Source organism: Haliotis rubra, unplaced genomic scaffold, assembly GCF_003918875.1.
Source record: "Haliotis rubra isolate DU_JTF1 unplaced genomic scaffold, ASM391887v1 Scf733, whole genome shotgun sequence".
Classification (NCBI taxonomy): domain Eukaryota; kingdom Metazoa; phylum Mollusca; class Gastropoda; order Lepetellida; family Haliotidae; genus Haliotis; species Haliotis rubra.
In genome coordinates, this window is record NW_025767450.1 from 440,919 (window position 1) to 458,403 (window position 17,485).

The 17,485-nt window shown below is 40.9% G+C and overlaps 1 protein-coding gene and 2 long non-coding RNA genes across 4 annotated transcripts; all 3 read right to left on the reverse strand.

Annotated features, from left to right (window-relative positions):
- Positions 1-1,162: 1,162 nt before the first annotated feature.
- On the reverse strand, positions 1,163-2,694 carry LOC124259701 (cytochrome P450 1A1-like). Its single transcript, XM_046693891.1, is given in 3 exon segments — positions 1,163-2,108; positions 2,110-2,463; positions 2,465-2,694. Coding segments are annotated over 3 exon segments (1,530 nt in total).
- A 2,553-nt stretch (positions 2,695-5,247) lies between these two features.
- LOC124259715 lies at positions 5,248-11,329 on the reverse strand. Of its 2 annotated transcripts, none has more exons than XR_006893898.1 (3): positions 11,077-11,329; positions 10,759-10,945; positions 5,248-5,513 (listed from the first exon to the last, which is right to left on the reverse strand). It is a non-coding gene; the product is annotated as an uncharacterized LOC124259715 (long non-coding RNA). The 2 variants fall into 2 exon arrangements; XR_006893899.1 differs by lacking the exon at positions 5,248-5,513 and adding an exon at positions 5,681-6,827.
- A 617-nt stretch (positions 11,330-11,946) lies between these two features.
- Positions 11,947-13,133, reverse strand: LOC124259714. Its single transcript, XR_006893897.1, has 4 exons — positions 13,083-13,133; positions 12,631-12,794; positions 12,265-12,399; positions 11,947-12,057 (listed from the first exon to the last, which is right to left on the reverse strand). It is a non-coding gene; the product is annotated as an uncharacterized LOC124259714 (long non-coding RNA).
- Positions 13,134-17,485: the final 4,352 nt, after the last annotated feature.

Here is a 17,485-nt window from a genome sequence, read left to right on the forward strand (position 1 = left end):
TATTTTGTCAGCGTATTCATCATAAATTCCACCTGGGGTATGGCAGCAAGATTGCATGCAAGCTCAAACAATTGGTTGACACCGCGTACACTAATTCATGATAGGACTCTCCACAAATTCTCCTGTTCGATATATATGCTAAAGTAATTTTTGTGGATTTATTTTCTCTGATCACATCTAAATGTTATTTTAATTGCCTATTCAGGAAGAAGAAAAACATGTGTGATTCGCAAGCCGTATTTGGGAATATAAAGTGAAAAGCTGGTATTAATTACAAAAGAGCGTGTATACAATAAATTATCATTGTTATTATTTATTTAACAAGTCAATTTTTTTTAAAAGCATCAATTTTCGAGTGTTTCTGTAATGCTTATCACTGTTAGAATTGGGTTGTCGTTCTTGTTTAAAGTAGTTCTGATGTTCAAACGCCAATATGAAATCCTTCCATTGCGGCACGAGTCGCTTTTCGGCTTGTCCCGGGATAACACGAGTTGGTCACGAATGACTCAGACACAGGCCTCCAGGCGCGTGTATGCGTGCGTGCGTGCGTGTGTGTGTGTGTGGTGTGGTGTTATAGGGGTGGGGTGGGGGTTGTATCCAAGTTCGCTCGTCATGCCGAAGGCTCGACTTCGATTCTCTACATGGGTACAATGTGTGAAGCCCATTTCTGGTGTCCCCCTCCGTGATATTGCTGGAATATTGCTTGAAGCGGGGTAAAACCTATTCACTCACTCTAGGCACGGCTGTTCCTCGTTGATTTGAGGTAAATAAAAAGAATAACATTACAACAACATGATGTTTAATGAGGGTACGTTTATTATTCACCTCTGATTCTGCTGCAGTCAAATGGACAACAAAATCTAACTTCACAATGCATAAAACTAGTTAAATCCGAACTGATAAGAAAGCGCATACATCTCCGACTTCGGCATATAGGTGGTATATCCGACTTCGGCATATAGGTGGTATATCCGACTTCGGCATATAGGTGGTATATACGACTTCGGCATATATGGGGAATATCCGACTTCTGTGTATCGACATGTATTCTCGACATCAGTGTCTATATTGGCAGTATATCTTACACAAATAGCAGGCAATTGTAGAAGTTTGCTTCACATTGGATAACCTGTTAACTTGATGTCCTTTGGGTACCTCTTAGTCACCACTCACTTGATGTCCTTTGGTTGTCTTTGGTAACAACTACCTTGAAGTCCACGGGCTTGAGAGTAAGGCCATACTTGCTGTCGATCACAGGAGCGCCACCTAACGGGCTCTCGAACTTACATTTCAGCATCATGGTAGCAAAGAACAGAAACAGTTCCATCTTTGCCAACTGTTCCCCGGGACATCGTCGACGGCCGACTCCAAACGGGAGGAAGAATTCAGTTTTTGCCTTATCAATTCGGCGTCCAGTGTCGTCAAGGAAACGGTAGGGGTCAAACCTGTCTGGATCAGGAAACAGGTCCTCGTCATGGCTGACTGACCACATGTTAACAAAGATCAGCGTTTTATCGGGGATGTGGTAATTCTTCAGTGACGTGTCCTTTGTTGTGCTGTGCGGCAAGGCGAAAGGGAAGTTACAAGAGTGACGCATTATCTCCAAAAGGCAAGCCTCCGTGAATGGAAGATTGTTCATGTCCTCCAGATCTAGCGTTCCGGTCAGAGCAACGTGAGAGCTAATCTCTTCGTAAACTTTGTCTTGGTGATCAGGATAAGCCATCATGAACAGAACACTCCACTGCAGAGTATTAGCTATTGTGTCAAAGCCGGCACCGATGAGTTCTTGAACCGTTGTCAAGATGTGTTCATCCGTCTCACCCACCGCTTCCTTCTCTTCATCTGGTGTCTCCTGAACCGCCCGGATGAGAAGGTCGGTGACGTCCCTCGCAACTGCGGGGTCGTAGGTGTCCAGGTGCTCCTTCTGTTTCTTGACGCAGAAGGCGGTCATTGTGTTCAGGATACCCACGAAGGTGTTGAATGAACGGAACGTGAAGAACCTGACCCACGGCATGATATCCACGGGGTTACCGGCCCCTGCAGACGCCATAAACTCATCTTTCATTCTTATAAGCTGCAGGAAATCTGGATCATCACGTTTGTATCGTACTAAAACACAAGGCACATATGATGTTTCCTACCGATAAGTAGATCTCGTTGTGCGGATTTGTAGGAGCCCCGTTTGATGCCAGGAGGTTAGAAACCAACACCTCCGCTTCGGAAACGATAGATTCCTCGATAGGATTAGTTTTCTTGTTTATGCATCCAGCCAAAGCGTTTTGCGCCAGACGTCGATGCATCTTCCAACGCGGGCCGTAGTCACCCAAACCCATGCTCTTCCCGTTTTCTATGAACTTGAAGGAGTAAAAGTCGGGCCTACCAGCAAACTCCTCGGCTTGTTTTACGAGCGCCTGTTTGATTGTGAAAAGTCCATTTAAGACAACTGTCTGTCGACTGCCAAGCGTCTCCGTATTTCTTCCTGAGCTGCGTTAATGTCACGTGAGGCTTTTTGCCGAGCTGAGGAAGGTTGCCGATCACTGGCCAGCCCCAGGGCCCCGGGGGAGCATTGTCCCCTCTTCCCGCTGGGGACCGGTTTAATGTAAAACAAACCAGTAAGATGATTACACACACGCAGAGAAGTGGGGACAATGACGATAGATGCACGTCAAACACAGATGCAACTGCTCCAAACATGATTGAAAATCCTTCTTTTAAATTGACAGAGCTTCTAATCCATTAAATCAATGTGACAAAGATACGGAACATAGTCACTCACTTAATACACCTCGTGGTGACTGTTGACCATCTCTCCTTCTTGGACGCCGGCTAGTCCATGTAATCCTTTAAATATGTATCACGTCCTTGCTAGATGCATAACACGAATATGTAACGTTCTGTCACGACTCGACGTCTCCAGATGCAACTGCTAACGCGGTAAGTGTCCAATCACCGAATGACAGATTACCTCATCAATCCAGTGATGTAACTCTCCAAAGTTAGTGATCTAGAGGTTCCACTTGTGTCGGTAGATATCGATCATGAAGACACCGCTGTTACGGCGCTGTTCACAACTAGCCATTGCCCTGTCCACACCAGGAGAGTCGGACGACAACTGGACGACAACTGCCCTGTATCGTCCACTTGACCTGTCCAATGACTAATATTCCGTTTTCGGGACGTTTGAGGCAATGTGATTAGCCCCAAACATGGTTAACGTATCTCCAGGAGCCAGTTTCATAACGATCGTACTGAGTGTCATGCCTGAAGCGCTGTCCATCCATGTCTTACTTCAATTTGTTTCATTGTTTTCAAGGCGTCAAAATAAACTGATTTATTCTGTGGACGGGTACATTTGATTAGATTGGTAAATTGATTAGATAAGCGAATTATTCAGCGTGATTGGCAGTGTTGAACGTGTATATACTGGTAAGGTATTGTTTCATTATAATATAGAACACACTTTATGGATAACAGCTTCTTCATTTCGTGAAGTTGTTATCCATTAAGTGGGTTGTATATTGTACGTGTCAACTTGTAAAATGCCACTCAAGCAAGGTATTGTTTCACTGTTTACGCTGTGATGTTTGAACAACGCGATTGTGTCATATGTGTTCTGCATAGTTAGATGTTGAGATAAAATACCAGCCCAAATATCACGTTTACTGCTACCCAAGTCCCTTTCAAAATATGTTAAATTTGTTCGTGTTTATACCCGTTTTTTCAGTTTTTCTGTTTTTGAATGTGAATTTCTTCTTCATCATAATTAAATATTTGCTGTAAGTGCTATAGATGAAAACCAATCCATCTGTATTAACCGTGATGCAGGCCTTTGAGATATTTTCAGACTCAATACGATGACCTCTCTGTCCAGCTCAGCGTCCAAGTAGAGGGCAAAGTGGACAATAAAGGTAGTCATGTTATCCCGACGTGATATTCAACAATGGACTGGACATACTTGGCAAATACAGGTGGACAGTCACGTGACAGCCGTGACGCGAGAAATGAGAGAAGTTACCCACAGCCGCACTGCTATCAAGGACCACTTCACCGCAAATGCAAGGAACACATACTGCCTATCGCCTGAATGCAAGCGTGCTTACGTGCGCGTGTGTGTGAGTGTGTAATGGGTATGAAACGTGGTTATAAATAAAATATAGAAGTTATTGAAAACAACTTTCATGTTAGCATAGTCATCAGCAACCGACCTCTCAACTGATTAAGCTGACATCTTCCCCGGTGCAATTCAAGTTATGGTTGTGATTACATTTGATCTTATTTCACGAGTCAGAAATTGAGGATTTACATTGCTTATGTTTCCATCGCACATGTCGCGATTGCACCACATCTCGATGTGAAACGCTACTCATCTTGATCAGGTAATCTCACTAATCATCAGCCTTCACTGAAACGTTCAGTAAAATACCTTTGAGTGACACATTACATCCCTGTATCCCCCGTGGGCACTACGGGTTAGAACAGGTCCCCAGCACCCATGCAGGTTGTGAGAAGGGACGAAATTGGATCGGGTGGTAAGGCTTTGTGATTTGATCGATGGCGTGTCAACGAACCCCGCCGGCGTGAATCACTTAATAAATCACTGAATTGTCTGGTCCGACGTATTGCGGAGAATGTATTGCAGGGTTAAACAATAAACTAACCCCACCCCGATGTATATTCCCTGTGATGTATAACTGCGTGTATAGGGTTGATGAACGGCTGATGTGCATATACGTTGCGAAAAATTGTCCGCTACACAATTATGGATAAACACTTCAGACATGACCACGCCCATAATATTTCACCGAATGTGTAGCAGAGACGACAGAGGCAAATGTCAAACTATACACTGACTTGTACCCAAACAATATATTTATTAATCGAAAAAATATGACACATTTGTAACACATTATCTGTATATGAAATGTTGACAAGGTTTTAGTGTAACGGTTCAGGAAGATGCAAGCAGTTGCTCATAACACTACTGCGCATATTTACACAACAAGCATCTTTGTATAATATAAGTTGTATGCTTCTCTCGAGGGTAATACCGTCTGATGTACGCCTAGGCGTACATTAGACCGTATTACCCCAGGGAGAAGCATACAACGTATATGTCTTACCGCCATGTTAAATGTACAAACTATCATTTTATTTTATTTCAAAGATCGCTACTGACTACATGTAAACAAAATGGCGTCTGCCCCTCGACTGGATTTTCTAAATCAGTGAAACATATTCTGACAAGGTTAACACTGCTATAAAAATGGCTAATTATGTTTAAGCTGAGTGTGCAAACGATTCAATGTATAAAATAGTTTAAATAAAGAAGTGAAATTCGGTAAAATAGATCTGAACATAGTGAACTCAAAAACAGCTAATCGAACGGTTTTAGAACTCCGGACACTGCATGCGTCGTGTTATGACGTCATACGATTGTTAGCGATACAGCTTCTAGGCGGACAGTTTGGCGGTTACCGTGGCAGCGGGTAATACTTTTTCCAGTTGTCAACCTCCTGGGAAGAGTGAAACGAAAACTAGTTAAAGCGTCATTGACCAATGTAATTAAAGTATTTCACATAAGGGTAAGATAAAGAAATATGACTTCAAAACAAATAAACATACTAGGATTGCCTCCTGGGCAATAAACATGACGGTCTTCAGACTTCCCCATACACTCCCCGTGGCTGCCTTTACTTGTACTCTTTCTTTGGACGCCAGCTCAGTACAAGGTCATTGACACCGCTTTGAAATGAGGTCAGCCAGGTGTTCGATGAAGACGTCATTTGGGACTATTTCAACCTGTCTACAACATACAAATGTCATAGCTCTGCGAGAAAACAACGGATCTCAATTTTATACATCACATCAACCAATGACAACCAATATGGATTTATTCTCAAATAGTCGCAAATACACACAGTACTGTACAATGGACATAATGGACATCACACTCTTACCCATGTCAATCTACTTGACTACCCCAGCGGACCACCTCTTTCTGAGGTACTACTACCAGGGCCAAATATGGACAGTTTGGATACCATTTTTTATGTTTGACCCAAGGATCATCCTCTACATCCCGGTTCTTGAGAACAACACCACATTGAACACACTTGCAACCGTCTCCTCTGATTAAGTACACAAATCCTGCCCGGCCATTTGACTAGGACTCTGTTTCATCTGCACAGGCCAAGACTGAAAAGAATTCAGCCGTTCTTGGAACCGTGTTTGAGGTTTGGGAGGGATACTGTCCATACATAGGTACCCACCTAGCTCATCATGACCATGAGGATACTCTGTCTTGTCTGTCTCTAGTCCCAGCAATGTCATGGCTTGTATTCTCCGCATTCCTCCAAAGCTTTACAGAAGAGGGTGTAAGCTTGGGGTCCTCGTCGGGGAAGGGTATCTAATAAAGCTCTGACCCGGTCAAAGGAGGTTGTTGGTTTGTCGATAATCTCTGCCTTCATGAAGATGGTAAGGACTTCAAACTGTACCAGTTTGTCGACCACCTCTTTTACACGCTGTATAGCTAACACGAGGTCGGAGCGATTCTTCCTCCGGATATCACGGTGCGAGGCTTCCATTTTCTATCTTCGAGGTAAACGGCTACCAGAACCAACAGAGTTAAGAGCATGCGTGCGTTCTCTCTGGCGACTGAATGACACGGGGACTGTTCGGGTGCGTTATATTGCCCACTCGAGTCTAAAAATACGTTTGGGAAAGTTGTTTATCCCAAGGTCAGCTCAGTACAAGGTCATTGACACCCCTGTGAAATGAGGTCAGCCAGGTGTTCGATGATGACGTCATTTGGGACTATTTCAACCTGTCTACAGCAGTAGTATCAGTAGTATCAGTCTCTGGTGTCAAGGTGGCATCCTCTGTCATTCAACCTTGCTCTGTTGCCAAGGACCTTGGTGTGTACATAGACTCTAATGTCTCACTTGATGCCCACATTACAGAAACTCCAAGCAATTCAAAATACTGCTGCTCGTATTGTGTGTCTGAAATCTAAGCGTGATCACATCAGTCCATCACTCATTTTCCTGCATTGGCTCCCTGTTAAATACCGCATCAACTTCAAGATCCTGTGCCTTGTGTACAAATGTCTCCACTTTCAGGCTCCAGAGTATCTGTCTGAACTCCTTACACTTTAAACCCCTGCAAGATGTCAAAGATCTGTAAATCAGCACTTACTTACAGTCCCTAAAGTCAGACTTGTCTCCAATGGTCAGAGGACCTTTGCCTACACTGCAGCATTGCTTTGGAATTCACTGCCAGTTGACATCAAATGTGCCACTGAACTCTTTCAAGTCCCTTCTTAAAACCTATTACTTCTCCAGAGCCTTCTCTTAGATCTTTTCTTCCCTTTTAACTACAACTATTTGTAATCTCGTGTCAACATCGTACATAGACTTACTCCTTTTGTAGCGCCTTGAGCGAGCATTGAATGCGCGGATATAGGCGCGGTTACAAATACCCACTATTATTATCATTATTATATATATGAACCCTATGAAAATGCGTTTTTACAAAATTGATCAAATTCCAAAGGCGATAACTCTAAAACCATTCAATATATCGACATGCCTTGAACAATTTATGGAGACCAGAGTGTGGGCTTTACAACGCTATATCAAACACGATTGTACTATTTGCCGATCAGGAGGAGACGTTCATGAACACAGGCACCGTCAAAACGCGCGGAAATATAAAAAATCGTAATGTTTGTGTTTGTGTCGAAATTGTGAGGTAATTATTCATTATTACATAATAACAATCTGAAGCAAAAATCGAATCCATTGTGTTTTCGCAGAGTTGTGACCTTTTATTAACCCTATGAAAATGCGTCTTACAAAAATCCACCAACTTCCAAGGGCGATAACTCCAAAACCATTCAAGATATCGATATTCATTGCGCAAGTTTTGTAATCCGGAGTGTGGGCTTTCCAAGTGCGTATCAAACACGATTGTACTATTTGCCGTTGTGGAGAAGAGATTTTTTTGAAACACAGGCACCTTCAAAACCTGAAAATCTGCAAAAAAATCAGTTTTTCCAAAATTGCGGAAATCTGCTGACCGACAAATTTTATGCGTTGAATCCATAAAGGATGATGATGTCTACATTGGGTGAAAATTTGGTCAGTTTAACTCTTCTAGTTTTGGAGATATTTCATCCCTGAAAGTTTCACCGAAATGGGTTAGGTCAGCAGAGCTGGTACAAAAATTCTGATTGAACAGGGGCTGACTGGCTCAGTATTCTGTGTTTGAGTCAGATATCACAGTGTTATAACCATGTTCATTAGTCTCACAAAGGTTAACCACCTCGCGGTTCAGTGGACGGAAGGAACGTCTGACAAAAGGGGCTGAAACAAGGGCTGACTGGGTCAGTATACCGTGCTTGAGTGGGGTACCCACGTGAAACCGCGGCATGGTACCTCACTGGCCTAGCACTATGAAACTGGTTTACGTTCGCTGTTTAAGTGCAATAGACATGAGTGAGTGAGTTAATATGTAGCGGCACATCGGCAATATATATTGCAGACATGTCGTGGCGAGAACAATTAAATGTATGTCAATATTAAAATCAAGAAATTTAGAACGTAAAAACCTGTCACCGAAGGGCAGTAAAAATACTAGATTATCACAGCTCTTAATTCAAAACTAGTACGCTATCATAAACATACAATAGACATGAACGCGATGCGATAAAGTCCATTGCACTCACTGACGTTATACACGTCGAATACATTCCTCCAACACTAGGCTCAAACATAGTGTTATAACTGAAGTCCTCATCACTGAACAGGTGCTGACCCTAGTACACTCACTCCGCATTTAACGTACACAGAAATACAGACATTCGTCATTAAGAGCTGTATAATTAAACAGTGAACGCACTCGTAAGTGGATATTTATATTGCCCCTTCACGGGGCAGCAGATAACACAAACCTCAACATTGTATCAAAGCATTAGGGAAGCTAAATACAACTCAATGTTGATAAAAGCCTTCATTATTTTTTAATATTTTTTCATGCATGACTGACGCCACACAACTTCACGTCAAAAGTATGAGACAGAAGACGAGCTACTTAAGTAGAAACCTTCGTGTACAAATATAACTTTCATAGCTAATCCATAGAGGAGACGCTGGTTGAGTTAAATCAATTTTTAAATAACATGTAAATTGTTAAGGAAAGAAATTCCGTTGGTTTGATATACTACTGGTGCTAAAAAGAAGTTAAAGAACAGCCTGTTTTCTCACATGATATGCATGTAGTTAATCTGGTATTCTGACTGGTGGGAATAGCAACACATGCCCTTTCATTTGTGGTGATCTTTAATTTCTGATTAGCAATATGTATTTATGGGCTACCTGAATATATTTAAAGACAACGGGACTAACAATATATAGACTCACAATACAAAACAATAAAATACAAGAAAATATCCTTAACCCGAAATCATTTGGCCACCCTAAAATACTTATCTATTTACTGCTGTAATGTCCCCATGGTACCTGATATGGCTACCTACCGTCAGTTGTCGCCAGTCTATAGCCTGTTTCTATATTGTATTGTCATCTATAGTTTAAATGTTTTAGATTTAATTACTAGTTGTAAAATTTATATCTGTGATACTCTACGTATTTTACTGTCCTTCGTTGACAGGTGTTTATAATTTACTTATATTTTGTATAAATCTATAACTTGATTTAGTCACGATCTGGCTGAAATATTGCCAGTGTGACATAAAATCTTAACTCACTCACTCACTATCTATTTGCTGGATATGTGAAGTACATCTGCTTCAAGGCTCTTGGAAACTGTAATAGGATTAAACGATTCGTGGAATTTTGTGTTCTGGGGTGTTTTTGTTAAACGGCGTACTCTGGAGCGTGTCAGCTGTATTACGAAAGTCTAAAATAGCCGAGTCAGGTCCAAATCATAATTATAGTGATTGACATCATGATCATCGACCTATGCAGTTGGGATATGATGACATGTTTTAACCAAGCCAACGAGACTGATCACCCTATCCTGTTAGTCGCCTCACTATCACGGAGACGTAGACAACAAGCTTCGTAGCGTAGCGTAGCGTAAAAGATACTGGCCCGCTCAGAAATCCACGTACCGCCTGCTTGTCTTTCGTAGTGTGGTGTAAGAGATATATTGGCCCTGCTCAGAAGCACACGTGCAGCCTGCTTTTCGTTCGTAGCGTGGTGTAAGAAATATATTGGCCACGCTCAGAAACACACGTGAAGCCTGCCTTTCGTTCGTAGCGTGTTGAAGAGATATATGGGCCCCGCTCAGAAATCCACGTACAATCTGCATTTCTTTCGTAGCGTGAGGAAAGATATATACTGGCCCGCTCAGAAACCCACGTACAGCCTGCTTTTCGTTCGTAGCGTGGTGTAAGAGATATATTGGCCCTGCTCAGAAACACACGTGCAGCCTGCGTTTCTGTCGTAGCGTGGTGTAAAAGATATATTGGCCTCGCTCAGAAACACACGTGCAGCCTGCTTTTCTTTCTTGGCGTGGTGTAAAAGATATATTGGCCTCGCTCAGAAACACACGTGCAGACGGCTTTTCTTTCTTACCTCGGAGTGTGTTTGTTAAGGTTAAGGTGATTTAATATATTTGTCGAATAATATTTAAGTTATATTCCACTTTCTGAAAAGCATTTTCATGCCATAACTGTGTCAATGACACTAAATATTAAGTCTAATCACGATATGATGGGTCTTAAAAACTATTCACCTTTAGCAACATGCCATCCATCAAACCAATGTTTAATGCCACCTTTCTCCCTCTTTATATAGGCTTTTACTTGAATGTGTCGGTCTGTTATTATGTCTGAAACATTTACTCTGGCATTCTCAAGATGTGCAAGGCCCCTTTTCAATCCTTCAAGTTCCATGGCATTCGAATTGGCCACTTCATTTGACTGAAACAGAGCAATGTAAATTAAGTCATTTTCAAGTATTTGATATCAGAAAGTATTACTGTACACAACTGAGCATGGTCACTCTTATGCTGTGCATGTCATTTTATGTTATGACAGGATTGTATTCTTACCTGCACCAACTGGATGTCCAAAACTTGATGTGTGTCCACATCGATCAATGTATAGCTTCCATACTTAGCTGTAATACATAAACACATACATACTATGTACAATTGACACAACTTTTCTTCCAAGACATGCTCATGTTAAATATATCAAATACAGTGAAACATTTCTATTTCATAATGGTTTTCAGCCAATTCTTCTTACTATTCCCAGTTACACATGAAATTTATAAGCCAAATAAGTTATTGAAGCCAAACTAGTGTGGACATACCTGTATGTCCAGGTGAACAACACCTTGCATCCCATGCCAGACGTACAGATTTCTCTTTCCTTTCAGCTAATAGCTGAGGTTGGTGTTTTGACCACACCCTTGAAATAGCTCGGACTATGTAGCTTCTCTGGAGTTTATGAAATGTTGACATGCTTATATTGTACATGTTCATAGTTGAATAGCTCCTTAGAGCCTTTGCTGGGCAAAGACTACTAAAGAAAACAGCACAAGCTATGGCTAAATTGCCAAGTGGCAATTGTTTATGTATTGGCTGACTATTCCAGAAGTATGCATGATCTTGGTGTCTGAGGCACTGTACCTGCACTGTCACCAGACTACCACAGATATGATAAATTTTGGCTCTGCATGAATAAGAGCAGAATTTGCAAAACATGAAAAGTGACAGCAAATTGGATTCAAACACCAGGAACTTTGTTTCTTCCATATGGTTGTTCAGGGACCTGAAATGTGAATTAACAACTGTCAAAATCACATAGAAGATTGTACATGTTACATCAGTGCGATCACAATTATTACACGTTATATGGCAGGTATATCATGAATTGGGAATTGGCACATTTAATACATACTCTGGCGGGGATTGAAATTCCTCGAACTTGATCTGACTTGAATGTGGATTGTAATCTTCATCAGTGTCATTTCCATCATCAGTTGTGTCAGGCATATTGTTCTTGCTGTCAGCATCACCTGGTGCCTGTGTAACAATGTGACCAGTTTGCCTAAATAGTATTAGGGCTGTAAGTGCATACACTAACGCTCAGTTACTACCAGATATTTACATCAAAATCAATTCTGTTACAATATCACTAAAACATAACATAACGTACATGTTTCAATACAGAACAATAGTCACTGGATGTAGATTTTGAAAGGATAGTTATTGTAAACATGTTATTGTTACCTCATATTGTGTAGCACAGTCGCATGTATCTGGTGTACACTGGACAGCAATTGTGCACCAAGATGTGTTCATGCTCTTCTGGGTACCAGTCGACATCAAGGAGGGTGTCACACACTGACAGGACTTACTCCGACACTACACATTTGGAATATACAATACAAACATTCAAAAATTGTAAAAGAATATGCAATATAATTTACATTAATTAAAAATTGTCAGTAAGTGTTGTTTTATTACCCTAACTTTTCTGTATTTTTTAAAGCATGGTCTATAAGGAAAGTCAGATTTAAATATTGTATTAATTAACATGCGAAATAACATACAGGTACTTTGTTCTTTATTTTATATCTTTATTAATGCTCTTACCGAAATGAGTTGGTTTGTGTCTGTTCCCACGTCAACTGTCTCAGTAGTAGAGATGTACGTGATTGGATGTTGACAGCTTCGTTTTCCTCCACACACTGACTGCCCTCCGGCATCGAGAGGAACTGGTATTGGTAAACACTACCCCCAGTCGTGAATGAGAACGGCTACAAATTTCAAAAGAAAAGCATTCGATGACGTTATTCACCACCCCCCCCCCCCCCCAAATTCCACAAATGGTTCCGATTCAAAATCACAAAACCAAGCACAATACTTTAGCTCAACGATCAGCTGATCAACGAGGATCGATGTCATTGAAACCAGGAAGTGAACGAGACGCACACGTAATTAGCTACCGAAACTATGAATAAATACTTCTTTATTTTATATATATAAACTACAGTCTTATAAACTAGGGTAGCATGTTTACATTATTTTGGTATTCACTTACTTACCAGAGTTCCCTCGACTTTACGTCGTTTGTTTACAAAAACTGACCAGTCGGGCGCTTGATGAGAGTGCTGTCCCTTGACCTCATTACCATACAAGGATGGAACCGCATCGGGGCGTAGTTGTTTCCGATCAGCTGACTGACTGAGAGTCGTCGATCGCGACACACGACAGCAAGTATCGAAGTGCGCGACACACACCCGCGATTCACAAGTCGGGCCATTACAGTCGCTATCCTTCTTTTTACAGAATTTTATCCATTCTTGTCTTCTTACTTTGGTTTCATGTTTGTTTGCATTGTGGTTCATACAGCGAGGAACCGAACAGTGCACCATGTTCAATTCAATAGTATGCGCATCTGAGACGCTGGAATCAAACACTTGTGCTTGCACTACGTGAAGCGGTTCCATACAACCTGATGACGTCATTTGTTTATAAATGTGGCACCAATTACGTCATTTCCAAGGGACATAAGCCATGGTGTTTTTACTATTGAAATGGAACACTTGGTAAATGTGTAAAATAAAAATCGTTTTCCTGCAAAAAATATATAGTTAATTTTATAATTTTACTGTTTTCGTCTTTAAAAGTACCAAGTAAATAATTTTCATATTAAAAAAGAGCAAGAAAAATAGGTTCATTTTCGTGTACACTTGATAAGTCAGGCAAACATTCCAGTGAGATAACCACAGCCTTCTGTCAGCTGCATGTAACGCCTCGCCCGTTGTTGTTCATGTATTGACCTAGATTATAAAACCGGTTTCCTACTTTCTTTTTCATTTTTCCAAGTAAAACAGTTCATTTACAGTTCACTGGAATACATACGAGAGAGCAGTGTTCTACAGGAACACAATATGTATCTTTCAGAACATCAATGTACTTAATAGTTGCTTCTATTGTATTGTAACATTTGTATTGCGAGTTTTCTATACTGGAACACTTTGCTCATTGTTGTTTAATGTCATGTGGATTGCAAATGGCGTCCATTATATGATTAGATCACCGTTGAATACTACGTTGTAAACAAACATGAAACGTTTCAACTAAGGAGGAAAATACTTCTTTAAGAACGCGATTTCTACTTGTACAGCCGACACTATAATAAATTCACTTATCATTAAGAAAAACATGTCCAGTGGACTCGTCATTGCTTACACACAGTTACAAATATAACAAGATTCAAAATCTGAACAATAATCTATTAGTTTGAATGTCCATAAAGATAAATAAAGATACATGACAGGACCAGTTATAAAAGTAGTGCTTACATAATCTGGGATGTTGCTTCAGGAGTGGAAATTCGGAATGTGGATTTCGTTGGACAACCATGACAGCCATCCAACTCATGTCCACGGAAAACTAAATACGCATGTCGGTGCACATGCGCAGTTCATTGTAGGAAAATTACAATATCTTTTCTAACATTACATAGGACTAGTATCAAATGCCCTTAGAGAAAAGCATTCTGTGCTCAGGTGTTTAATTACTAAAAAAGAATGATACAAAAGAATGTTCATTTGACTATATCACATATGACTAAATATGAACATGATCTGAACATGAGTGACGTCACATTAAGCTGCCGTATCAAGTGAACTTCTTGGAAACTTATTGTCGGTGTTCAACAAGGCAGTGGCCTCAGTCCTATTCTTTATTGGCTGGTCATCAACAAAGCGTCACCGCACATAACCGCCCCTTTGATGATGGCTATAAGTTAAAGATTACATGTTGTTGATGTAATACTTATAGCTGACACAGCTGAGTCGATAACATAAACAGAATGATATTAAGTATGCGTGGCATATACATGTTCTATGTTGAACACATAACTTGAAGCAACCTGGAGAGGTAAATTCAAGTGGACCAGTTAGTGATTGAGAGAAGAGTTCGCCGCTTTAAGCAATATCACGTCGAAGGACACCAGAGTTGAGCTTCATCATTGTACCCTTATAATCAACCCCAAACCAGGATGAGCGAACGCTCTAAAGACAAGTCTACCCTAGCGTACATAAACATCATTGGTAGGACAAACTCTGACTCACCGTGTCGGGTATTTCTTTATTAGCGTGTCTAATGCATGCCTGATGTTTTCTAAATAGACCAGTAATGTAGTGAGTTTTTCCTTCATATCATAACACTGAAATTAATTAGGTTTGACGTTGGATAAGGTTATAAGTCATAAATATACAAGACATAATATGTATATGTAATGTCTTTTAAACGCGGGAACTAATCATCCGAATCGTGCACTCGTAAAGGTGTAAATTACAATACTGCGGGTTCTATCTGAGTGCAACAACTAATCACAATACAGTTCCAAAGTACACATCAACAGCACGTAATGGAGAAGGGTGACGAGAGAACACTATACATCAATGATAAGTCGTCGGAGGACAGTATTACAACTAGATTATCACAAAGTTTTTAAAACTATTTTGACTGCACTTGTACATGTGCAACTGAGTTCATCATACACTTGATAACACCTCCCTGACTGACAAAATGGCGGTGGACAGACAAAATGGCGGTGGACAGACAAAATGGCGGTGGACAGACAAAATGGTGGTGGACAGACAAAATGGCGGTGGACAGACAAAATGGCGGTGGACAGACAAAATGGCGGTGGACAGACAAAATGGCGAATTCCGGGTGTAATGTCACCACTGTATGTTGGCCAAATCAAAAGTGTAATTTTGGGACGGGCTCGTTCAAACGTCCTCTCACTACATTAAGTGACTACTCAAGAGAAAACAGATTCAGACATATCAGTAGATAATTCCGTACAATATAACAGGAAGGCGAACTTCAACACCATCCTAAATGCGTCTCTAAGTATCGTCAAGTCACACAAGTTCGATCGTCATGTAACTTCGATCGCCCATTTTGAATAGTAATTGTCGCAATATGTAAGGATAACTTACGATATTTGCAGCTTTGATCTTCTGGTGACACCACTTTCTTACGTTTGGACCGGAAAATGTTTCGTGTCAAGTTACCAAATGTACGTTATAGCTCATTTTCAGCAAACAACTACTTTTTAACCCTAGATCAATAATGTAACTTTATCAGCTCAAATAAAATGTAAACAGTATAATTTTCACACGTTGTAAATTGACAGAAACCCTGTCTTCTGTTTGTTTACATTGCTCGTCTAATGGTGACATGTCCAGACACGTGATATACTTTGGAAACAAGTAAGGGACATTTCTTATAGAAAACTTAATGCTTTTTGAGAATTTCCGTGAATTTGTACCTGATAAAGTTCGAGCTATTGCCTCATTGATAAATACAGCCTGGGCACAATGTACCCACCCTATATGTCAGCACAGAACACATTTACGTTTCTGCAAGCCAGTTCGTGGTGTTTGTCTACATTCTGAGGTTTGAAGCCCGTCACGATGTGCCTGAAGAATAATTCCCTGCATAATACTTGTATATAAGCTGAATATTGGTGACTTTTCATCGTTTTTAGAAGTATTGAAACATATAATGAACGTTTCATGGACATAAATACCATTAAATTACTTGGAACTGCTCTAGCTCTGAATTTGACACAAGAGTTCGTCCTTACAAGTCATCCTGTTTACGCGACAAGCCAGCCAATCATATGATCGAACTTATGTGACGTAGCTTTCTGGGTCACTTGCGTTGACAGTGAGATTGCGGCCATGCCGCGATTGTGAAAAGCAGTAAAAATACCTGGATTTTGGAAATGTTTGACATAAATAAACAAGTTTAGAGGTAAGAGATTTGAAAATAAGATTATATGAATAAAACTTTGAAACTTCAGCGACAGTTCGTAAGTGATCGAACTTACATGACACAAGGATACAGTCGGCCTGAAAGCACGGCGTTCTGTAAAGGACGTGCCCCTAACGGCTTACCACAGGCGGCAAATTTTGGGGCCAGGCTTGCAACACTAGGAACGGTCAATGGCTCAATTGCTTTATGTCATGTTTACAGACGAATCAAAGTTTTGTCCCCAATCGACAAATGGCAGAAAACGTTGTTTGCAACGGAGCCTTATGCCAGTGTCATTGTGCCATCGTTGGGGTAGGCATCACACATGACAGGCGAACTGACTTGGTCATCTTGGTTGGACATTTGACTGCCCAGCTATGTGCTAACGATATTTTGTCTTCCACTTCATAGAATCATAGTTCGAAATTTCAGACTGCAGCATGGCAAGGGCAGACCCCATCTGGGCTAGGTCTTTATGGTTATCACCGAAGTGAAGGCATACGCCTCCGGATAAGGGAGAATGAGTGAGTGAGTAATTGTGGCTTAACACCGCTTCAAACAGTATTCCAGCAGGCGCGTTGCAAGCCAATTTTTTCGTGCAAGCCCGATAGATTGCAAAACTTTATATTTGATAGTATTGAGGGCTCGCGCAACTTTTTAGCAACAA